The sequence below is a fragment of the Gymnogyps californianus genome, chromosome 6 (genome assembly GCF_018139145.2).
Source record: "Gymnogyps californianus isolate 813 chromosome 6, ASM1813914v2, whole genome shotgun sequence".
NCBI lineage: Eukaryota > Metazoa > Chordata > Aves > Accipitriformes > Cathartidae > Gymnogyps > Gymnogyps californianus.
In genome coordinates this window covers 14127172-14151658 of record NC_059476.1, presented here as the reverse complement: position 1 = coordinate 14151658, position 24487 = coordinate 14127172, and the positions used below count along the sequence as shown (strand labels likewise).

General features: G+C 49.1%; 1 protein-coding gene across 3 annotated transcripts; it reads right to left on the bottom strand.

Moving 5' to 3' along the window:
- Positions 1 to 1979: 1979 nt before the first annotated feature.
- ITPRIP (inositol 1,4,5-trisphosphate receptor interacting protein) lies at positions 1980 to 24182 on the bottom strand. Of its 3 annotated transcripts, none has more exons than XM_050898746.1 (3): positions 23983 to 24182; positions 19164 to 19270; positions 1980 to 4631 (listed from the first exon to the last, which is right to left on the bottom strand). In XM_050898746.1, the coding sequence occupies exon 3, from the start codon at positions 4616 to 4618 to the stop codon at positions 2969 to 2971; it is 1650 nt and encodes a 549-aa protein (XP_050754703.1). In that variant the 5' UTR covers positions 4619 to 4631; positions 19164 to 19270; positions 23983 to 24182; the 3' UTR covers positions 1980 to 2968. The 3 variants fall into 3 exon arrangements, 2 of the variants coding, with proteins under 2 accessions (XP_050754703.1, XP_050754704.1); XM_050898747.1 differs by lacking the exon at positions 23983 to 24182 and adding an exon at positions 19380 to 19462; XR_007766618.1 differs by lacking the exon at positions 1980 to 4631 and adding an exon at positions 15415 to 15653.
- Between the last annotated feature and the right edge of the window lie 305 nt (positions 24183 to 24487).

Below are 24487 nucleotides of genomic sequence, written 5' to 3'. Positions count from 1 at the left end.
GGGTCAGTTTGGGCTTAAGAGAGAACAGGCATACAAATACAGAAAAAGAAGAATAAAAGATTCAATCCACTTATCAGTTTAGGTTCCCTTTGAGTCTGAGCAGCAGTGCTCGGAGCTGTGTAAAGATGAGTTTAGGCATGTTTACAAGCCCGTAGGACTGGTGTTACAAAGATTTGTTCCGACATTTTAACAGGGGAGTTACCTTATTCTGTTCAACAGCCTTTTTTTCTCATCTTCCCCTGCTCAACCTTGTATAAAAGTTATTTTTCAACCCTGAATGTCATTTCCTGAGAGACCTGGGTCACAAATCTGTTTCTGTTCTTTGGACAGGCTAAATTTAGACTCCTGACAGGAAATGGCAGAGAAGTTTTTATTTCTCTCTGGTTGGGCTGGGAGCACATTTAGAAGCAACTCTTGACCACAACTGCTTCAGCATGACCTGCCTGCTGGCAGCCCGTGCAAAGCTGGATCTCCTACAGGTACTGTGCAGTAAACGTGGGCAGGTAAAAATGGCAAATTGCTTGCATTTGCAAACAACTTGCACAGCTTCCAATGTAGCCTCCAGGCTCCAGTATTCACCCACCCTCCCTGTACCTCTGCTTGTCACTACCTGCTTGCCGTGTCCCCTGAGATTTTTCCTGCCCTCTTTCCTACTGGGGAAGGCTTGCTTGGTTGTGCTAATGAAAGCCAGGGGCTTACAGCACTCTTTAGCGTTAGCAATTAGTCCTGCCCTGTTGCTCTGCCAGCCCTGGCAGTCTCCCAGGCACTCATCGCCAAGGGTGCTGAAGCAAGCACTGATGATCCAAGACTTTCCTACTGGCATTACCCACCAGCCTCTTCTCTCCCATTTTGCTTCCTACCGCTTAGTTTCTGCTCAGAAATATTACTTAACCACCCTATAGCTGTGATGATAAAAACCAAGGGGAGCAGCAATTTGAGCAAAGAGTTCCCTGTCCCCATCTGTGCTTTCTTATAAACCAGGTGTGGAAATGGGAGTTACAGCTTTCTCTGCCTTTGTGCATGAAATGTCCCTCACTGGTGGAGGGACAGACAACAGCAGACATCAAGAAGGTGGTGAAATGGTTTTTACCAGGAAAAGGGAGTAGAGGACACATCTATGGAGAGTTTGCTTATCAACAGGCTGGATAATAAGCCTCATGCTGTGTGCTGTCCCTAGTAGTGATATAGGATTAAATCTTTTCTCTGATGCATGTGATTGATATAGAGAGAATTGATAAAAAGGGACCTGTGGAGTCATGGTAATATCATCCCTGATGGGTCTCACCACCCACAACAACTACCCTCTTGTAAACAGGATTCAGAGAAGCCCTGGTGTAAAACATTGCAGGAAATCCTAGTGTAAGAAAATGGTAGGAAAGGCCCCTTAGCACTGGAGGCCAGGCCTCCAGGACCAGCACAAAGCAGATCTGCACTGAGGCCCTGGCTTGGATCCTGCATGAAGCACACGAAGGAGGGTGAGGAGCTACTGAGCCCTCTCCGCCAGCAAAGCCACCTCACCGGGGCTGGGCAGCCCACTGGCACACCGCTAACGTGCTGCTTCCTGAGGGAGTTCAGGCACCTCCATTTCTGCCTTGGGTTTTTTAGCACATGCCTCGAGATTCTCTCCTGGCTTGAAAGCCTGCAGAAGCTGTCATTTCCCCATCACACTCCCAGCTCAGCAAATTACAGTCTGCTAGCAGCAGCTCCTCAGAGTCTCATGAGAGCAGCGGTCTTTAAAAGGATTGAGGAGACCCTGTATGGAGGCAAACAGGTAGCTTTTGCCTGGGTATCTGGGAGCCGAGGGGATGAGACACAGACCACAAGGCAGCTGCAGATACAGTGCTACCAAGCTCTGCTACATGTGCACCTCTTTCATCCCCTCCTCCTAACTCAGAGCCATCCTGCTGGCCTCCTCTTTAAAACCATGCTGGGAGAGTCACACTCTCATTTGGAGGGTGATTGTTCCCTCCTGCTACCAGACTGCTGAGATTGGCTTCATTACAGGATAATTTTGGAGAACTGCTTCTTTTATTAAAGAAAAACCTGTAGCAGTCCTTTTTCTCTGGCAGTTCTCAGCCTTGCTGCCCGAGGTAAGGAAAACAAACAAATAAACCAAACTGCCAGAACCCAGTAACAGTGTTTCTCTCTTTTATCTAAGGTAAAAAAGGTTCCTGTCCATTTATCCTTGGAAAATGGCCAGGAATATAACCCACTAGCCATGTTACCATGAAGAAAATGGAAGACTCGAATGAAATGGTCTGAAGACACAGACCCTGCTGCCTGCTCTACTACATCCTCCCCAGGGAGAAGAAATGTGCAGGGTGCAGGGGTGTTTTTGAAGGACAGGACAAGCCATTTAAACTACTGCTGCAAGTCCTATCAAGGAGGCTTTTTTTAATGACTACAGTTCCCTTTTGATTAAAGAGCTGTGGTTGATTTAAGGATCTCCATCCAGTCCAGGTCTTGTGCATGACCCTCCTCACTTCAGCACCGAGTCTTATGTTGCGCTTCCCATCAGTCGCAGAGCTCCTGCTGTCTGCAAGCAGACAGGCTCCTGCAATCCCAAGATCCTGTCTCTGATTCCTCCACCCTTTTCTTATCTCCTCCTTCCAAAGGAAATGAAGTATTTGGCCACCACCACCGTTTGCATTGCAGGCATCTGAATAAATTAGTCATATTTATTGCTCACCACCCCTGTAGCATGACTGAGGCACAATAGAAAAATATATTCTTAGCTGCATAAAACCCAGCCAGCACACCAGTGGAGCAGAAACTTTTATACCACGACTTCCAGTTTCACCCTATCCTCCCCCCATCCCCTCTCCCTTACTGCAGAAACCATGGCCCAGGACCGGTTCAGCTGCAGACAAGAAGCTGTACTGGCAAAGTCAGTTGCCTTCAGGAGGCTTCAGAAAGCTGCCCTCTGGACTTGTGCTTAGAGGAACAAGTGTTTTCCTGCTGGCTTTGGTTAGAGAGATTCCTTATGGATCCCATTGGTGTGTGCAAGGGGAATGTGCACTGTGTACTCATTTATCAGTGCAGATGTGTTCCTGAGCATCTCGTGGAAAGTGTCCACTGTCTTCCTGTAAACGTCCCTGCGTAGCACAAAGGGACGGAAAAGGTTGAGAGGCTCAGCCCTCTGGAATATGATGGGGAAGCCTAGCTCTGCTGGTACCTTCCCATTGCCAATGAAGAAGTGGCAGAGCTTCTTCTCATGCAAACATTTCTCCAGGAATTTCAGCATGTCCTGTAGACGGGCCTCCAACTTCTCTGGGGCCCAGTCCTGACTGGAACGTGCCTGCAGAAGATGCAGCATTACTGTCTTCAGGTGGTAGTTGGTGAGCCCGCTTGGACCTGTGAGGCTGCACTGCTTCCCATGGAGGAAGGAGAGGATCTGAAGGCAGCTGACATGGCAGGCATTAGCAGGCAGCATTTTGGAGACCAGCTGGATGAACCTCCTCTCATACACTGCAAAGGTGAGAAACCAGTGAGTGCTGGAGGGGAGGTCTGCTGCCAGGCCGCTCCGAGGGAAATGAGAGATGAAGTAAACATCGGAGTTCTCGTACTGCACCACAGGGGTGAGGTTGAAGGCAATCGATTTCCCTGACCTAAATTTTATCTTCAGGGCTCCCGGGGAGTCCAGGAGGCTGAAGGAGAGGTCAAACTCATACTTGTGGGAGATTCTGTTCCAGGCCTTGGTGACCGCAATCTGGAACCACTTCATGACTTGGTCGGCATCCAGATATTGAGTATTTTTGAAGCACAGGAGGTCTTCCATCTCACTGCTGGGCCTGGTAGTATTGACTTGGCTATGGAGGAGGCACAGCATATCTTCCCCTAGTTTAGTCTTGTCACAAATGCAACCTGCCACATCCTTATCTGCCCTGCATACCTTGATAGTGCCATAACCTTGTTCATCTGGGGGAAAAGAGTCGCCAGAGCACCAGGTCTGGGACCGAAAACAGTATGGCTCTGGGGGGGCAAAAGGCACTATCAGATCACAGACAAAAGGTTTACGCACTCTCCAATTCTCATACATGCTCCCCACACCCATGCAGTCCTCCACTTCCATGTCAGCATCCCGGTTACAAACACTCCTCAAGGCTTCCAGCAGGTCATCTGCAAAGCCTTCCACCATCTCCCGCATCCTGGCCATGTCTCCGGTGGTACCCAGGATGCGCTTCTCGTAGAAGCTGGCCAAGACGGCCTTGTCAGGGAAGGCCACACCTTTAAATGCTTTCCCCAGGACAGCCATGTCATCTTCTTCTCCTCCTGTGTCCTGCCAAATCCCTTCCTGGAAATCCTGCCTCCAGAGCTCGATCAGTAGGAAGATGACCATGGAAAGGGCAGTCCACGTATCCCATCGGACCTTTTCCTCTTTGCTTTCCTCCACTACCTCTGCAGCCTTTTCCAGATTCTTCTGTGTGGCTTCCTGGTCTGCAATTTCCTGCTCCAAGCGCAACTGCTCCAGCCGAAGGCTCTCCTCCCGCTCCTTCATCTTCCGGATGATTTCTTCCGAGTTCTCGGGAACAGTGCCATTCTCTTTAGGGAAGAGGAGCGGGTGGTTGACAATAGCTGTAATCACCACTAGGCACACCCGGAAGATTCCCACGGGCATGGCAGTTCCTTCCCTGGAAGAGAAAGAAAGGCAGAATGACCCACAATTCAGAGTATATTCCCTCAAGAAGAAAAATGAAAGAAAGTCCCCATTTGAATAAAAGCTTTGGCATCCTTTCTAGCCTTGAAAAGAGTCTAGAAGGTCCTAAGCGCATGCCTGTTTCTGCAAGTTATCAACCAAGCTTCCCGAAGAGACTTTATCAGCAGATGGCGAGGATGAAAGTGTCCTCTTATCAAATTAACTTCGAAGAATAGAACTGTGAAGGCACTTGCTACCGTCAACCCACTGTGATGCTGTTGGGGCACTGTGGGAGGGCACATCCTTCCTCCCTCCTTTAAAGTTCCCTGGAACTGAAAGGGAAAGAAGCAGGCAGGACCTCCCCAGGCATAAAAAAGCAGGACTGGAGATGAGCACTGCTTTCCCTCAACATAAGGCTAATGTTGCAGATGTGGCAATGGCATAGGCAGGGCTGTCCTGGCCACCTTCCACATTATGCACGTCTGGGGACCCACACAGCCAGCTTAGATCAGGGCAATCTTCACTGCCAGTGCTGGTATGTGCACCTGGGTGGGAACAAGCCTGCACGGTTTTGTGCTTCTAAGCAGGCACTACAGGCAAAGCTCTTCCTGCCTTTCAGCACCATCAGGATCAGGCTCTGGCAAATCCTCCTGGCCCCCAGGATGCCTCATGACTGCGGTCCCTGGAAAAAGGGCAGAGACAGAAAGATTGCTAAACCAGAAAGGGTTTCCTTTAGCCCAGTGGTTTTAAAAGCATTGGGTTGTTTATTTTTGGTGCTTACTTCACTATTAATCTGTGGAAGACATTAGTAAACACCATGGCTTTGATCTAAGCCATCTCCCCCCAGGCACCCCCTTAACAGCTGTGCTTGCAGCTAGCTCGCTCCTATTTGAAGTGACCTTAACGTGGTTGTGAGACACACCCCAGGTCTCGGTGTCACGGCGCTTGCCGCAGGCAGCCATGTGCCAGCAACAGTCTCAGATGTCACCCCTTGCACAGGCCCTTGGCATGACTGCGACTGCTATGGTGTTTTGGAGTTGCTTTGTGTGGTTACTGGCTCTGCTGCTCGGACCTCACACTTAATAATGCTTTCCATGCCTTGGGACTCATGATGAAATAATTTAATTCCCCGCTTTCCGGGACACAGTCCCATTGCTGGGGCATCCACCTGGCCCTGACGAGGCCTCCCAGAGGTCTGGGCCAGAGGCTGCTCAGGCTAAAGCCTGGGTTGTTTCCTCCCAGGTGGCATTTCTGTTTCTGGAGGGCTGGCATCGCTATCCCAAGCGCCTGCTCAGGGCAGGACAATCTGAGGTTGTCACCCACTGCTGAGACGTGGCAAGCTCACCAGTCCCTCTTTCTAGCAACATCACTCCTCAGTCCTAGCACAGGGAGATCAGAAGGACAAGATGGACAAGCAGGGGTATTTCTTCTTCCAGCTGGGACATCTTAATGCAGCCCCTTTAATGCCTCAAAAGTGTGTTTGAGAGAGAAGGGTTTCTGTTACAGAAATAAAGTCTATCCATAAAATACCTAATCAATCAGACCAGAAAGAGTAATTTCATTCCCAACAAAGCAATTCATCCTGCTGTGGGAATAAGGCTATTTCACAGAGAGCCAAGAGATGGTGAGGCATCATGTGTGCACCGGGAGCTGAGAGCTGTAATTCCCTCCCCCTGCAATAGCTCCTTCCTGGCCTGAACCCAGTGTGTTTTGGTGCCACAGCAATCCTGCTGTCCCAGTGTCTGGGCAAGGAGGAGAACATCTCTGGCAATCTCATTTATGCCTCCACAGGGCATGCAATAAAGATAGATCCATCCCAGTGGGCCTTATTATCATTACTGCACAACAAACTGCTGGCTTTTAATTGCAAGAACCTAGATTTTCTCAATGTGAGCGCTTACTGTACAGGGGAACTGTATCCTTCGGCATGCAATTATCTTTGCTTACAAGAGGGCTGGGACTGGAATAACAAGGGAAGGGAACAGGATTGAGATGCATTGTCCAAGCAGCAAGAAAATTCACGTGGTGCTCAGGATAACGCTACGTGCCCCTCCCTGTGTAACATTTACTAACTACCCTTTTTTTAGATCCCATGTACATTTCATAGATGAATGCCCTTATGCAGACATTGCTCTGGAGATGGTTTGCGGGCCTTTCTTGTCCTTTTTACATTTACATTAACTCTTTAATTCATCAGGCAATGAATTAAAGCTGAATTAATGCCCAGAGCTGAGTGTTCCAGTTATTCTGTGGCCACATTTTAAAAATAAACTGGGGTCGCCCTGCATTGCAAAGGGCTTTATCAGTTTGCTGGGGCAGGGCAGGAAGCGCTGGCGAGTTCCTTTCCTTAGTGCTACGCTCTTGCAGACCACGTGTGCTTTCCAAGCTTAAAAATAACATGGCCAGGGGCCAGGTGCCTCCTCTTGCAGTCTTGACCAGGATGACATTGCTGCTCTGCCCTGCTAGACCTCTGTCCCTGTGGATGAAATGTTTTACTGTTACCAGATTACTTCTTAGATGCATAAGGCTGAAAGAAGTCAGCTTCCTTAGGATCTTCTCGTACCTTTCAAGACTCTCTCGTGCCCAGCTGCCGATGGGCACACCGCTTCCAGAGGTTACCTGCCCCAAAGCTCTGCTAGCAGAAGGGGTTAAGCCAGACATCCCCAAGTCCATCACTGGCTGGCTCAGCTGAATTCATTCTGGGTCACACTGACAGTCGAGGCTACCCCGCCTGATTTTGCAGGAGTAGGTTAGGAAGCACACACACAACCTCTTCCCCCAGCAAACTCTACAGGCATCAACCTCTGGAAGAGAGTCAGGATGAAAAGTGGAAGTGACAACATCTTCAGGTTGCATGAATTTGCAAGAGGCTGTCTGTTTTCAGCCTGAACAGAGGAAGTTCTCCTGGTCAAAACCGCCCTTTCGCTACTGTAGCTATTTACACCAGAAAATGAAGCCAAATATTAACCTCAGTTAAGGCTTAAGGTTAATGATGCTCAGTGACCAAGGTCAGTGGAGCCTGGCCTTGACAGCAGCAAGGGTGGTACAGGCAGAGCGTTCCCACATCTCATCAGATACAGCTTTTCTGGCTAATATGGAAAGACTAAATAATACAGGTGGAACCAGCAGCATTGCCTGCTAGAGCAGTCCAGCCTTCCCCATAACAAAGCCACTCTTTTCCCTTGCTTTTAAGTTCAGCCCAAGCAATTTAAGTCTGATAAAAATATTTATGCCTGCTCTGGCTGAGACAGCTTTTGTGTGGGGAAGAGGGAGAGAGTCCAAATGTTTCCAAGCTGGAGACTAAGAAAGAGAAACATCATTGTTTCATCTACACATCAAATTTAGCAACATTTCAAGTATGGGGAAAAAAAAAATATTCATGAGTTTTTAAACAGCAAGTTCCCAAAACAATCTTCAACCTTTTCCAAATTTCTGGCCCTGCCATTTTTTTCCCATTCAAAGTATAGACAATGTCCAGACTTGGTAGCAGGCTTACATCTAACTACTTCTGCAGAGCCTCTTGCGGCAGTCCCAGGGCTCCAAAGACCCCCCTGAGGGAGGGTGCCATGGTCCTCGCCGCATCGCAGGCAGGCCACCTCCGCAAGCCTGCCCTCGCCCTGCTCCCTGGGCCAGGGCATTCCCTGAGTAAGAGAGCAGAGACCCCACCTCTTGTGCTCCCGTGGGCACAAAGCAGGGAAAGGAGCAGTGAGACCGAGGAAAGCTGCTAAGGGAAGGAAGGAAGGCTGGGGGCAAGCGGATATACAGAGCCCCACCATCTCGTTGCAAAGCTCTGTCTCTGCTCGCTGCCCAACATGTGATGCTGCTTGTTCAAACCTGCCTCTGGCACCAGAATTAGTTTCCTTCTGGGCTTTTCTGTGGCACTCACTGCTTCAGTGACTGGGTGCTTCACCAATTTTAAGGTTAACGACCGCTCTGAACAACCCTGGGAAGTGAGGGGGCAGGTGCCGTCCCACTCTCCAGCTGGGGAGCGAGGGCTCAGAGAGATAAAAGCAGCTGATTCCTCTGCTGCCCAACTAGAAACAACGATCAGCTGCATCCTGCAGTACTTGGTATGTTCAAAGGCTTCACCAAGAGCACCTGCAGCCCTCCACCCTCAGCTCCCAGGCAAGTTAGGCCTCATCCTTTCAAGCCTGAAGCAGCCTCCCCAGCTGGAGGATCCCAATCAGCCCCACAGGAGGTCCTGGATGACACAGGGAACCCCAAGAGGGGCAGTTCAGGTTGGTGCCATGAAGCCACATGCAGAAGGAGGCCAGCTGTCACACTAGCTGGTCTGAAAGCCCTTTGCTGCACAATTCAGTAATATTTGGTTCACCCACTCGCCTGGAGCATGGTTACAGGTAGCATGTTGCAAGGGAAGCAGCACACGAAGCTCACAGGCATGTGAAGCCTTCGCGCAGCCAGGCAGCAGCTTGCCTAAGGTCAAGCGATGGCTGGAGTGCACCCTCTGCATGGAGACTTTGAGAGCTGGCTGAAATCCTACACGTCAGAAAAACCAAGCAGTGAGTATGCCCAGAGAGGCTTGCCCCAAAGCTGCCACTGGAAGAGACTCTTCTCCTTTGACACATTTGGGCAGCGCCAGCCACGCCAGAGGCTGGAGAGGAAATGGGCTGGAGCTCTGAAAATGGTCCCTCAGGTGAGATCTGACTTGCCAGCCATGCTCAGCCCCTTGGCATTGGAGCAAAGGCAGAGTTGTAGCTCCTCACCAGCACAAATGCAGCCCCCTAAGCCAAACTGGTGCTGAGCTCTGCAAACCAGCACTTACTGTGCCTGCATCTCTGCAGTAACTGTCTCCACATCACCTGCGCTACCTGGGTCCCTGCACAAGTGGCCTTGAAGGAAAATCATCCACAGAGACTATTGTAAGATGATATAAAAATAGCCATCACACTGTTTCCTGACTGTAGTCACCCCTGAAGATGAATAGTGCTTGCAGTGCATGCTATTTTAGTGGTGTTTTATGTGGCATGGGGGCAGAGCTCGGCTCTACCTTCAGCTTCTGCCTTGAAGACCTCCTCCTCACCCGGGAGCATCACAGAGCTCATCTGCTGTTTGTGTGGGCTGACTTGGGACAGCCACTGCCCTGTGGCAGTGTGTGCTCTCCTCATTCCCACCAGCCACCCTGCCGTAGGGGATTTCCCTACATGAGCACCAAAGTCCTTCGTAGAGACGATGATGCTCAAAGCCATAATAATGTCCCATCCCTTCCAGCTAAAATGTACTCAACTTTTAATGTCCCCAAGCCTTCCTCACACCCTTTTCCATAGCAGCTTCAGACCCTTTTGCCTCCTGCTCAGTCTGGCAAAGGAAAAGAAAGAGAATTAAACAGCAGCTTGCAACTTGCCTCTGTAGGCTGCACATGTGCTCTGAGCCCAGATAATCCTCCATCTTCTCTGAAGACATGGGAGACTATTTCCCTTTCATTAATGGTCCCTTTCTTTCCGCAAGAGTTCCTCATACAGCTATATTTTTTCCACCTTTTTATTCCCTTAGATTTTGAATCATGGGAAGCAAAACATGCTCTGGCTGGTGTTCAGCAATAAACCAGGTAGGAGTGAGATGAAGCTTTGATTCTTAAATTAGAAAACCCAAGTCAAGCCACTGAATGCGGTTCAGTAATGTACTGGAATACGCCAAGACATCATTTACGACACACTTGATTGCTTCCTGCTATTTGGCTGACACAAAAGGCAGTGAATAGGTGGCTGCCACATTGTGTTTTGCTTTGGTAGGCTGCAAGAAAAGAGGCAATTTGAAGAGATGATAGAAACTACAGCTGGTTGGGAGCTTTTTTCATTGAAAGCTGCCAAGTTTTTGAAACCAGAACTTTCATGGGAACAAATACAAGTTCTGAGACTCTTTTTGGGAAGGTCCTTGAGGTCTGGAAAGGAGTCTGCTGCTTGTTTTGACTGGAGAGCTTAATAGCCCAAAACAGCCACTAACCTGCACTTGGGACTTTCTTACTGGGAAGATGTGAATCTTAAGCCCAGGGGTTTCAGGCCCAGCCCAGCCATACTCCCTCATGGCTGAGCTTCTGGGAGCTCCACGATTCCTCCCCTTGCTGTAACAGAAAACAAATTGCCTTTTGGCCTTTGAGTGTATAGTCTGAAAATGCTTATGCTGCATTTATGAAGACCTAGTCAAGACAAAAAGTTTGCTGAAAGCCCTTTGTAACGCACGATGTCCTTCCCCAATTTGTAAATACCGTTGCTACCTCTGCAGGTATTCAGAGGTATGCCCGGCCGCAGCAGAAAGAAATGACATTTCCTCTTACTGGGGACTACAAGCTCTGAATTGTAACAAACATGCACTATGAAAGAGAAATGGGATTGCAGAGATGCATGTCAGAATTATTGTTCCTGCCAAAAAATTGGAAAGATGCACTTTATTTAGTCAACCCCATACCATGCTGCTGTTTTTCCACCATCTCCCCATCAACATTTACAGAGCAGTTGAAAGGCCTTTGCTGGCTCAGGACAGATAGTTAGGGCAGTTTTCCTTTCAGCTGCTACATGTAAAGCCTCAGGAATAGACACGTGCTGGATGGATGTTCACGGAAAAAGACGAAGGTACCACTGGAGAGAGCAATACCCTGGTGAAAATATCAGACTGGTCTCTGCCGTTAGTTGCTGGGAATTTGTTGTTCAAATTTTGCCTCTTTTGAACCAGAGAAGAATGAGAAAATTTTTAGGTTTTAATTTATATGCATATATTTAAAAAACAGAGCACATGTCTATGCCCTTATAGTCTGATCACTTACTTGGGATGACAGAAACTTCTGTTGAAGGCCCTCCTCCAGATTCAGGAGGGAGTAACAGTAATCTAAGCTTTGGTTTCCTCGGCCCCTGAGGTTGCTGCCTTCATCACTTGGCTGCTTTCAGGTCAATGCTCTGCTCTCCAGGTTTGACCTGGGCTTTCACAGGACTTGAGGAACTGGTTTTGGCAGGACTTCACTCAAACCTCTCTTGTTCTTGAGACCATTTTTACTGAAGAAATATTTTCTGGGGTGGGCAGTGGAGGAGTCCTGCTTTGGTGAAGAATTTCAGACTAGAAGCAAGTGAGGTTTCCTCCCAGGTCAGCACCACATTTGTTGGGGCCTGTGGGTTATCTAGCACCCCGGTGTGATGGATGCTGCCAGCTACACCAACTCCTAGGAGACATCATGCTGAAGCATTGCATCTCAAAACAAGAGTTTCCATGTTCACCTGAGTCAGCAAGGTGGGGCTGTGGCATCAGGTGGGGCTGGTGAGGCACTGGACCCTCAGGGGGGCTGGAGGGCCCTTGTAGCTGAGGCGAACACTCAGAGCCCACATACTGAAACACACCCCAGGGTGACTAAGGTTTTATTGCACCAGTCTACCCTACCCACCCCACTGCGTACACATTAGCACATGTGACCCTGCCTAGCTTTCACCTGGCACAGGCAGCAAGAGCCCAGACTCTCAGATGAGGATCCTCAGCTGATTCCTACCCTCCGGGACAAAGACCCCACTGCTGCAGTGAGAGCATATCCCCAGACCCATACAGAGCCACAAAGACGCCCCCAACCACCCAGCTCCACCATCAGCTGTGACAGCACCTAGCACAGCCCACCCAGAGATTACACAGCACGGGGCAGCCAGGAGAGGCTCCTGCTTTCCCATCTCTTGAGCACACAGTCCGCTGCAGCGCACACAGTCCGCTGCAGCACACACAGCCCAGCCAGGAAAATTAGGAGCCACAAAAACACAATACAGAGTCTGAGCGACACCAACTTGTGCTGTTCTTTCGTCCCCTGTGACTTAAGCTTGTATGCAGGATGTTGGTGGGATGAGCTACCAACTGGGACAGAACAATGCCAGCCACAGCAGCTATAACTCATGTTCTGACTTGTCTTTTTGAGCATTAAATTAATACTACAGACAAAGTACCAAATTCCAGTTGCAAGCACAATCGCAGTTGGTTCAGCACAGGCTGGTGGGATCAGGCTCTATCTCTGACTCTCTACCAAAGCCACCAGTGGCAAGGACCAAATGCACCAACACGTGAGGTGCAGAGGCCTGGATGTTGAGACTGGTATCACAACCATGTTTAAAACCAGAAGAAGCCAGCTGGCCTGCTCAGGACTACAAAAGATGGGTATGGCAGAGCGACTGCCTTCCAAAACATGCCTGGAAGCCCCACCCCAGATTAGCTGCTCAGCCGCAGGACAGCAGTTGGACAAGGCCACTTGCCTGATAACTATTGTTCTGCCATTTGATTGAGAACATGTTAGCCTTTCGTAACATCCGTGGACATCCTGTCCCGGGCCTGCTGCAGTGCCAATGGGGTCAGTCGCGCAGCCCGAGTCGGACATCCTGCCCAACAGGTCTGCTGCAGACTTTCGGAAGCAATATTTTCCTCCCTGGGTCACCAGATCAGGTATTTCCAAGGAAATGCTGATGCTCATCCTGTGTACAGGACTAGGTAGCCCTCCCTTCCCATGGACAGGCAGATTCGGGGTGGATAAGCACGTGAGCAGCACTGACATTGCTCTGGAGGCAGACGCTACTGTGCAGCCCCAGGTCCAAGCGAGGAATGATTTTGCCAGCATCTCTCCAAGCAGAGGAGAGCTTGACTTGCCCTGGGAAGGACAGGGAGTTTCTGTCATGTCTTCCAGTCATTCGCTACCTTTGCCATCAGAAAGCTTTTTCTCATGCCTCATTAACTCTCCCTTGCTGCAGTTCGAACCCCTAACTTCCCAGTGACCGCTGTGGGTAAATGTAGGACAGATTGTTTCTTTTCTTCTTGCAGTAGCACTCAAGATGTTCAGAGGTCCTCCCCTCCTGCCTCAGCTTTCGCTGCACACAGTTGCATTTGTAAGATGTTGCCATAAAATCTCACGGCTCCCCTTCCCCCAAAGCCTAGACAAAGTTTTCTTTCTGGCTCAAAAGGAGTTATTTGCCTTCTAGGGCTCTTTTCCAAAACCCAAAGAGATGTGGCACCTGTTAGATTTTCAGTTTCATCAGCAAGGGGGATTTATCTCAATATTTCTAAGTCACTATTTCTCAGTGCATAGAGGTATCACGCCATGAACTAGAACATGATTCTCGCCCCCTCTTCTTGCCCCAGAAGCTGGCAGCCACCGTCAAAGACAGCTGTAATAACTACTAAATAAATGCAGAACCACGTCATACCTCCAAAGCACTCACTGTTTACTCACTCTAAGGCTGGACCCAAGAGGGGGTGCCCATGGAGACCAGGAGACAAAGCTAACAGCGTAAGGAGTGTGTTACTCAGCATCCTGCCCATTGCCTGAATGTGTTTTTTTGCTTTTTGACTGTGCAAGCCAGTTCAGCTCTTGTCAGCAAGCAGCACGTGGGCAGTCTGTGCAGTGCCTTGGGTTCCCCCTGCTACGGCCAAGAAGGGGTTTTACAAATTGGAACATAGTTCTGGCTGCGAGGGAGACAGGAGGGGAAAGGTAGGAAGTGTGGATGTGGCTCCCACCCACGTACTGAGCTGTTGTGGTAGGATCCTGGCCAGGAACAGCTTGGCTTTTTAAGCCAAATAAATTTTGTCTGTTAATTGTGAGGAAAACAATTGGAGTAGAACGAACTTTTGTGGGTGGGTTTTTTTGGTTGGTTTTTTTTTTTTTTAGGATGAGAAAAGACACACACATCAAGAAAAGAAAAAAAGAAGGCTGGCTTACCAACCTCATCAGCTCCCTCACCCTCAAACCCAACATGATAGGAGCCCGGGCAATAGCTGGTCGTTCCCTTGCACAATCTTTCATCAGCACAGATGGACACAACCCCCCTGCTGCTTTACCAAAAGCCTGATAGCGTCAGCCACAATGTATGGAGCAATGTCACTGCACAGATGCTCTCTGGCCTCCACCTGGTGCTCATGCTGGGACCTACTCTGGCTGTCACGGTCTCAGCCACATGAACTCCCCTTGCACATGCAGGCAGCCACGGCTCATTGATCCGATCTGGCAGTCACCTCAGGGAAAGGTGGTGAGAATACAAAAAGGGTTCAATTGTCAAGATGTTTGTTTAAATCTGCCCTCCTTTTCTACACTTAATTCTCAAAGTGGAGAAAATCACACCAGTGCTGTTAAATCAGATAGTGGTTACTCTGATTCTCCTCATCCTAAGGTAAGCATATGCCCTACACCACTACACATCCAACTTAACTGTATATTGTACATCCATTGAAATGAATGCTTTGGTATTAAAAGGGTTGGTGGAAACATTACTAGAAAGTTGATTTCCTAGCAGGGATACACCACTCCAGCACATCTAAGAAGAGCACATGTGGATATTGGCACAGCTCAGATGTGACTCGCAGAATGATTATGTTTTACATGTGAAACTATGAAGTCCCATTTCAGTCATGTAACAATGAGCACATATATTACAGACAGTAGAAAGCACAGTAGTTGCCAGACACTTCCACACTGAGACACTGAACAAAAACACAGCCAAAAGAAAGTGTCATTGCAGGCTGGGAATTTGGTTGGTCTGAGATCTTCTACTCCATCACACTCTTGACTCATTGACACAGTCACACTCCTATGTCAGGAGACCTGCAGGCCCAAGTATCTGCTTAAACAGGACTCAAAAATGCTGGACAGGATTGGAGGTTTGTGTAATATTGGACTATTGTTTTGCTAACTAGTCACAGCTGTTTGTATTCAAACAGTTGGGGAGGAACAGTATTTAAAAGCTGGCTATTGTAGCTAAAACATCACCACAGAAATGAAAAGCAATGCTTTATTCCATTGCCTGAAATCCCAGCTTTTTTAGAAAACACAATATAGTTCCTTAAATAAAGTAAAAAAACCAGACTGTGAAAGCCCCTGCAGGGATGGGTAGAGGGCATGGAAGGAGGAGAGAGCAAGAAAGAACACTTTTACTGCAATGTTCCGTTTTCCTTGACTCTCACTAGGATGACTCCCTGATCTAAGCAGAGGTACTCTGCATTGCACGCCAGCGTCTGCAGGAAGAATCAGGCCCTCTTACTTCATTACCTGGTGGCTCTAGAAAAGAACAGGAGAAACAACACAAATGCTTTGGGAAGCAGTAAGCCCAGTCTTGGCTCACTAGTCATAAACTTAAAAACTGCCAAGAGACATGCACGCACACAAATATGTTGGCTGCAGAGTACTGCTGGCTAACCCTGCTTTTCAAAATGAGTTTGAATAAATAAAAAACAGAAGAAAAAAGCAAAGCCATACAAGAAAACAAACTGCCCCACTTCCGTACAATATTTCCATGAAGCTCATCCTTGCAGCACCCGTGGCCACCAACTCAGAACCATTTTCACCCAAGGGAATGACTCAGAGACCAGCCTATTGCCACATGCACCCATATTTAATAATTTTCATGTGCTCTTTGCTCAGTCCTCTCTGCTTACCAACGAAAGAAAACATCTTTAAGCTCTTTCTTTCCCTGAAGAGTTTGTACACTGAATGCTGGGAAGAAAAAACTCTGAAAAGACTCAATGGGATAAGAGCAATGTAACATGCACTGCTACAGCAAAAGTACCAAACACACGTTAAGGCTGTGAAGCCACGTGGTTTTCATTTGGGATGTGTGGGGTGAACACATATGCTTGCTTCCTTTATAACATAAGCACAACAAAGGAAGGCTTTGTTTGAAAGCCAAGGGACAGCCTCTCCGCACACTTAAAGACTAAGTTACAACGTAAAGGGAACTGTGAGTCATAGCTGTGGGGCCCCTGCTCACAGACACAAAAATTCCCTCTGCTGCAGCAGGCAAGGAGGTTAGCATAGCACGGAGCAAAGACAGCTTCCAGCTTGGCATGGGGGACTGGAAGTGTCCAGGACTAGCAGCAAATACAAGGCTGAGCTGAGAGCACGTGTTGTGGATGACTTACGATGCAAACACGTCCCTTTCAGTTGCCATTTCTTCCTGTAACTCCTTCAGAGCTTGAGATCATAACCCTGCACTCATTCCAACAGCATGAAGCAGCTATGGCTCAACAGGGGGGTGGGACGGACGTCAGCCAAGCACCTTCAGACCATCTTTGACTTTGGGTGCAGAAGAGCGTGGCCATGATACTTAGACTGAGCCTAGCCAGCTTGCTAGGTAGGACTGCAGTAGAGCTCTATGTCCTTAAGTCACCTAGTGTGCCAGATAATTTATGTCACTATGTGTTATAGTAGGGGAGGGTCAGCTGATGGATTCCAGCTACCCAAAATACAGACACCTATCTCATCCTTGCCCCTACTAGCCTGGGAATAAAAGATAAGGGTCTTCTTCAATTATCATGAGCGGGTTGCAATCTGCAGCGCAGAAGTGGCTGTGCTGCAGAAAGTCCAAGTTTTTTCTCTCCCATTTCCAAGAGTCCCAAGGTATTTGGTTGCTAAATCTCCAGAGGCCTTTAGAAATCAAACTCTCATCTGAAACCAGTGGCAGTCAGCTACCTGAACATCCAGGAGGAAATAGTTTAGGATCTAAGCATTTTGGGTGCAGATACACACAAACCCCTCTGGGAAGCACTATACTGTGAACATCAAGTGTCACAGTTTAAGCTTGAGAACATCTCCTTAGCTCCACCTCTGATATGTATTAACGTTCTACAAGAGCTTAAAAAATAGGGGGGGGGAAAAAAAAAAAGAGGTCTGAAAAAGCAATACAGTCTCCCCCCGCTGCCTACACGCATGGCCTACACTGCACCTGGATGATTTCTGGCAAGTATTTGTCTACTTTGTTCTGAAACGCTTCCAGAAAATCTCCATCTCTGCCTCTCAAGGCAGTCTAGACTACTGCTTAACTACCTCTACCTGTAGGAAAGTCTCCATATCACTGCGTGTGCTTTCTCCAAAACAAGCTGTAAGCCATGCTGGGATTCTGGCACATGCAGGCAGTATCTTGTCTTAGGGAGCAACTTCCCTCCTGCAGGCAGGGTGGGAACCGTTTGCTCCCACTCCTCATCAGGTGCTCCCCGAGCATCACCAAATCCTCTGCAATTTGGAATAACCGAAAGCAAGGCACTCTGAATCTGATTTTCATTGTTTGCATTTGGGTTTGGCCACAAACTCTATCTTTTCAACTGACAGCGCTCACCATCCCTTGAGGCAACCCAGAGAAAGATGCAGTTGGTTACACAGGTGGCTCAGCTGACGCCTTATAGCTAATGTCACTTTTCTGCTCAGGCTCAAGAACCTTCTCTACGTGCTCCTCCCCCTGGTTTCGAAAGCGAAGGAACAGTACGTTTGCCTTTGCCAGGCAAGTGAAATAACCATATGAATCGGAGACTGTGCCTAACAGGGCTTAAATTCTGCAACAGTTGGCCTCAATGATCCTCATCCTTGCCAACACCATGCTTGGTTTTTCCAAGCCCCATGCATGGCAGTGGGGAGCATCAGATGTTTTCCCTATAAATGCTGAAAAAGCATCTCTGCCTTGAGGCAAATATCACTGATATAAATAATGTGCTAGATCAGCCAGAAAAACCTGCCTCTGGAAGAGGAATAATAATTAAAGATGGTAGGGGGGAAGGAAAAAGAGAAAGAGTTTCATTTACACACAGGAGGATGGCAATGGGCCAGGTCTCACAGCTTTGATCGGGGCTGGCTGGAGAAGTGTGCCAGGGAATGCTGTGAGCTGAGCTTTGCTAGAGCAGAGCAGGCATTTGAACTGACTGGGAAGGGAAGGAGGGGACAGACACCACCCAACACAGATGCAGATCCAGAATAAATAAGAAAAAGAAAAAAAGTCACGTGGAGTACATGAAGTAACAGGTACTCAGAGCTGTAGCAGGACATTGTGGCAGCCAGGACTGCTGCTCTGGCGGCTCCCTCTGCCATCAGCTCCAGTTCTTCCCTTCCCACCACTGCTACCCACAGAGCCTCCTGTCACACACTTGCAGAACGGCACTGCCAGATGTCTGGGTTTCACCCGGCAGTTCTGCTTTCAGCGGGTTTTTCAGGGGTTTTCGTACAAACGTGAAAACTCTACACATTGCTGGCTTGTAAAAGCCACTATTTCCCTTCAATCTGGCTGCCTCTGCTGTCACCCCTGATCACCAGGAGGTCGTCCAGGCACTTCCAGGTCTTTGCTCTCCCTCTAACACCTGGAAGAGGGGGAATCTAGTGCTTTCCTGATCTGGGTAAGGTACCTCTGGCAAGTTCTCCTGCATAGCAGCAAATGCAGCAGTAGCTGCTGTCAGCAAAGCTTGGCCCTCTTGGTTCCCTTCTGCCATCACCCTCTGACTAGACCCCAACTGTACCAAGCAGTCAGATAAAAGCAATTTTATACTGAATGGCAAAAGACAGAGGCTTTTAACACCGATCTTCTAAACTGAAGCCATTTCCAAATCAAATCTTCACAATATCAGTACTTTTGCTTTGCAAGTGCTGTCTGACCCTCACTTCTGGGAACGTTTACTAAAATATGAGCCACACCACTTTCCTTCCAGCATTTCTGCTGCAAGGCTCAAGATCTCCTAGTGAGAGCTCATCAAGAAGCGTTTTCAAATCACATCAAATCTGGAAGGAAGAATGACCCCCTGGAGCACTTACCTGCTACACGACTTTGCAGGTGCTCATTAAACTTCACATTACTACTATCACCGCGATGCAGAGAAGACTATATGCAGTCACCCACCACTGAAGCACAGCCAGGAAGTCTGCAAAACACAAAGAGAATGAATGAGGAAGTTCAGGCAGAAGATGGGTACATAATGCAGTTATCTAAATTAGGGATTGATTAAGAGAGAGATTAACTCACCCCCTTACCTAATAAAATGATCATAAAAGCTCAAGAGACCAGAAATAATCAGCTTTGAAGTTATCAGGGATGAGTTAAAACACTGCTTCTCCTGTGGGAAAGCGTGCAAATCACACGGCAGGTCCATCAGCGTTGCAGACATACCGGGAAGTGAGGACCTCCCTCCTCTGATGCCATCCTCACCCACCAGCCCTCTCCTTTTAAAATAGATTAGGGTCAAATTAGCAGCTGTGTAAGTGCAAGGGCTGGGACAGTTTAGTCTGGAATTGGTTTGTCTCAGAAAAGGCATCTAGCTGCTGTAAGCAGCTTGTGAGGTAGAAATACTTGCTCGGGGAGCTGGGTTTAGTGAGCTAATGTGAGAAACAGAAAACACAGGAGGAGAGGCAGGAAATAAGTCTAAGATCATACAGGAAGATGTGAAACACAGAACCGCAAAAGATAAACTACCATGTTTTAGGAGAGAGAAGTTAAGAAATTTCAGATGAAACGGGAAACAAAGCAAAGTCCTCCAACCAGAAGGAGGAGAGGTTGGGCCCGACAAGCTGGTTGCAGGCAGACAAGGGAGACATTACCCAGCTGTGCACAAGTGGGCTGGGGAACAGGAGTCCACTGCCCTCGTTACCAGCCGTGATCACCACTTCAAACCCTCCAGCTGTCTTGATCCAAAGCCTGATGAAATCATGAATAGCATGGGCTGAGCTGGCCTTTGGAGCTGGGTCCTTTAAGGGCTCGGTATTAGGCTGATGCGTCCTTGCTCTCCTGAACCCTTTCACTTCAGCAGCCGTTGGGGAGGGGATGGCTCAACCCTCCCTCCTCCCACGTACCTGCTCTGACCAGACCGTGCGTACGGTTTCACTTCTCCGTTTCCGTCTTCAACTGTGAGGCCAAATTGGGCAAATGAACTCTGCCCTGACCTCCCAGCACCTCACAGCCTGCAGGGCTGCTCGTGCCTCCGCTCAACCAGCACCACGACACTATCAGCAGCAGCACAGACTGCCGAGCACAGGAGCAAGACGCTCCAATCCCAAAAGGGCTGGATCTGCGCCATAATATCCCAGTGGATGTTTGTTAGCCCTCAGGGCCTCCAGTGCCTGGTCTCACGGTGGCTCAGGGCCAGTTAGGTACAGCAGGCACTTCTGCTTGGAGGAAAGGAGCTATGAAGTGTCGTGCAGGAACTGCTGCTATGAGACTTACATGCTCTCACTTGTCAAAATAATTTTTAAATCTCAAAAGAGAGAGTTTAAGTCAGGGTCTCCCCCTACTATATGTATATAGATGTTGAAGAGACCTTGACTGAACCTTAGGGGATGGTCTAAGGTCACTACCAGAAGGTCCCTTGCAGCAGTGGATGCATCTGCGCTGCATCCTCACATGCTAGCACAAGCCGCCTCTCACTGCCTTGGAGGCAGTCTGAACAACACAGCACAGTGTTTGTTGTAGGTCGGCCCTATACAAGAGCCTCCTCTCCACACCAGAAATCAAACCCGCCGCTGCTCCAGTGAAGCTCAGCAGCTAGTCTGGCCTTCAGGTCGTGGCAGTAAAACTTGTTTGTTTTGCTGAACTGCTGGTCTAGGTTGGCTCAGCCAACTTCGCATGGCCCACGTGTGCGTGGAAATCAAAACAAGCTAAAAAAAAAAACCCCCAAAACCCCCAAAAGAGCCCTGTTGCAGCTGCACCCCTGGGCTAGCTCTCCATCCCTCAAGTTGCTTGAAGCTTGGCTACCCACCTCCCTTCCTATTGCCCAAGCTGAGGGGTGAACAGGCAGAAGGTTTTGCTTACACAGCTGAGCCCACATCCCTGCAAAACCTGGAATGCATGGCCAGGCACACGACAATGCCGCCCAGCGCACACCCTGGCCACACTCCCTCCCGCCTGAAAACCAGAGTCTCTACCTCCCTCCACCACCCAGTAATTACATGTGCTGATGGAAAGTATGCTGCCTGGCAGCAAACCTGCTTTTTCCCCAGTATAAATGGATTATAATAACACTTGGGAGAGAAAGAGCTGGCCCACCCAACAGTCCTTTTTAAAGGGGATCTGAGGGAACAAGCCAGGAGTTTTTTTTCAGCTCCCTTCTCCATTGCACCATTGCTATGGATTGCAATTGTAATTCTGCGGAGCAGAGCGTGCAGGACAGGTCAGCACAGGACAGCAGAGACTCGTGCAGACTCTTCATGGAGTTCCTATACTTTATCAGTGCTCCTCAGAACAACTGTTTCTTAATGTTCACCTTGTTTACAGAGGCTGAATTTAGCTTAAATTTTGCCAGGCCAGTTGTTTTAGAGGGGATGCAGATGTGTCAGGAGAAAACAATACAACTGGAAAAATGAACCACGCCTTTTGCTGTGTACCCATTGCACTCAGGGAGCTAATTTAAGCTATTGGGGGGAAAAAAAAAAAAGTACACCACAATACAACCCACTAAGTGTGTTTCCTGATATCTCACTATCTGCATTAATTTATTTGCAGGCAAGCTCCAAGATACTGAAACAACAGTCAGCAGGTAGACAGTCGCAAAAGCCAGCCTAAAATTGTCCTTTTGAAAAAAACACAGTTTTTGCTTAAAAAACAAAACTCAGAAATTAGTTAGATCCGCTCTTGGAACACCAGCGTTAGGTTTCTGGGGGTCAGATTACCTCCTCCTGTTACTCATTGCCACATAAGAAGGATCACAAGCACTGGCATCCCTCTGAGAGCACTGTGCAGCAGAGGCACACGGAAGCCCTTACTGCCATGGAGAGAACCAACAAAAAACAAAAGGGGAGCAGGACATGCAGCTTTGGTGGCCTAGTCATCAGATGGCCTGCAACATTCACTCAGGAAAACCAGATCCCCCAGGCCCTAACCAGGGCTATCTAGTCTGACCTGGGGGGGGAGGAGAAAAAAAAGGCTATTCTTAGTGTATTGTAATGCTCCAAGCAACAAAAAGAGGAAGACAGTTAGGTGGGGAGGGGCCACTGCCTGAGCTCTTGATAAACAGGTACAATGTCTTTGGCATGCACAGGCCGCTTCTTCCTTGCAGATGCCACTGGTGCAAACACAGATCAGTGCGTTCTGCACACCTGAGTCAGGCAAAAAAAAAAAAAAAAAAGTGTCATCTACCAGCTAGGAGCCAAGAAGCCCTCAGGGCTGATCCCAGTACTGACATTGGCTCTCTAACCTTTGGCAAATCAATTCACCTCTCTCCACATCTGTGGCAATCACACTTAATATGTGCGTTTCCCACGTGGGAGCAGTGTGAAGTTCCATTCCTAATTTCCATGCTCTGCTTTTCCTCAAGGATTGAAGGAACCCCTTTTACATGTATTAAGGAAAAACTGGTTTTAAAAGCAGATGCCTATGAAGGTAGACAGAATCACTTTAGTCAGAGCTGCAGAAGACCATTATCATAATCACCAAACTGAACTCAAAAACCTCACAGAACAAGCCATACTACACTACAGCTGCTCTCCTGTCTGAGTGCTGCGTGCTTGGCAGCTCAGGTCTTTGCCTTGCAGTTCACGCCAAACACTCATGCCTGAAGGAGATGCACTGGGTATGGTTTAGGCCTATAGTACTCATTAAAAACATGTTAATAGTAATGTTCGCTTAGAGACACTGCTGGTGCTCATCTTGGCTGACCACATAACAGACATCAATAGCAACATGTCCTATTTTCCTGAAGGATATTAATATGGCAGTTCCCAAGAGAACTGCTTCAGTGGGAGATTGCCAAGTTGAAGATGCAAAGGCCACTAAGGCTCTGGTTCTGCATGTCAGTTTTACAGCCCATGACTTCCAGTATCCCATCCTGACTCACTCCGATTTGAGCTACAAATACCTACTGACCATCTTCAAAAAGATGCCCACACACATGAACGGCAGCTCTACTAAGAGCATCACTCCTTCTCTCTGTACTCATTAGAGAGACATACTGTATCTCAGAAGAAAGGCAAAGAAATTTTGTAACAAGCTAAGCCCAAGCCATGTCATACTGAACACGCCACGAAGCTCAGTGATGCATTTTGCATGGCCTGTACACGCCTGAGATCACCACTGGCCTAAGGACCCCACGAGCTGTCGTCACCAGCAAAAAGAGGTGGCTGCGGGGTCTCTATTCAGCATGACTCGATCCCGCAGAGGTTCCCCATGCGCTCCACTGAAGGGGGCTGCAGCCAGTCCTCCTGCAGCTCACGGGGCCCCTGAAAGCAGGCTGCCTTCTGCTCCCTGCGTTTGGCTCCTGCCTGGGCTGCTGGGAGAGGAAAGACGAAAGATCTGTAGAAACTTTGGTGGGCACAGTAATCTGCCTCAGAGGCCTGATCCGGCCCGATGCCCGAATACCCACCGGGACGAGCAACTTAGGCACGGAGAGACCACAAAACGCAGAAGTTACTCCGTAAAGAGAAACCGGGGGAAGTCACACCAACACGACCTGTTGCTGGCAGACACCGGCACCCGCCGCACCTAGTCCTGCGGCTTTGCTCCCCAAAACCGCCGCAGCAAAACCGGGCAAAGCCCTTCCCACGGCGGCAGCGCGGGGAAGAGGGACGCTACCCTCCCCCCCGCCCCGACCCCCCCCCTCCCCGCCCCCACCGTGTGTTCAGGGTCCCCGCAGCCCCGGACGAGACTTACCGGGCCGGTGCTCCGCCGAGGCCGCCGCTCCCCACGGGAGATCCCCACAGACCGGCGGGTGTCGGGGCGGCGGCGGCCGCTCCCCGGGGCGGCGGGGCGTCCCGCAGCGCGGCGGCTTCGCTCGGCGAGGTGCAGGCGAGTCCGCCCAGCCTGGCCGGAGCGGGTTTCCTTTTCTCTTTTTTTTTGTTGTTGTTTCTCTCCTCCTTCAAACCACCCCCGCCAGCCCTAGGAGCCGAGCCATCCTTCGGCAGGCTGCAGTTTGCTCTCTGAGCTCCCTCCCGGCTCCCCCATTAGCTTCCCGGATGGTTTTGTACTGAGGGCACGGGGGACGGAGAGGAAATGCGCTCATTTTGCTTCTCGAATGTATTCTGACCTCCTGGTGGTCGTGCCTGAGAGTCAGGAAAGCAGCTGAAACACGTAACCTCGCTTGTAGCTCTTACCAAAGCAAAGGAGCAGATCCCAGGGACGCTGAACCATTTTCCTGCTCAGAGCTGGCGCAAGTAGA

Coding starts and splice junctions, on each gene's coding strand:
- ITPRIP (XM_050898746.1), bottom strand. CDS start 4,618: ATGCCCGTGGGAATCTTCCGGGTGTGCCTAGTGGTGATTACAGCTATT.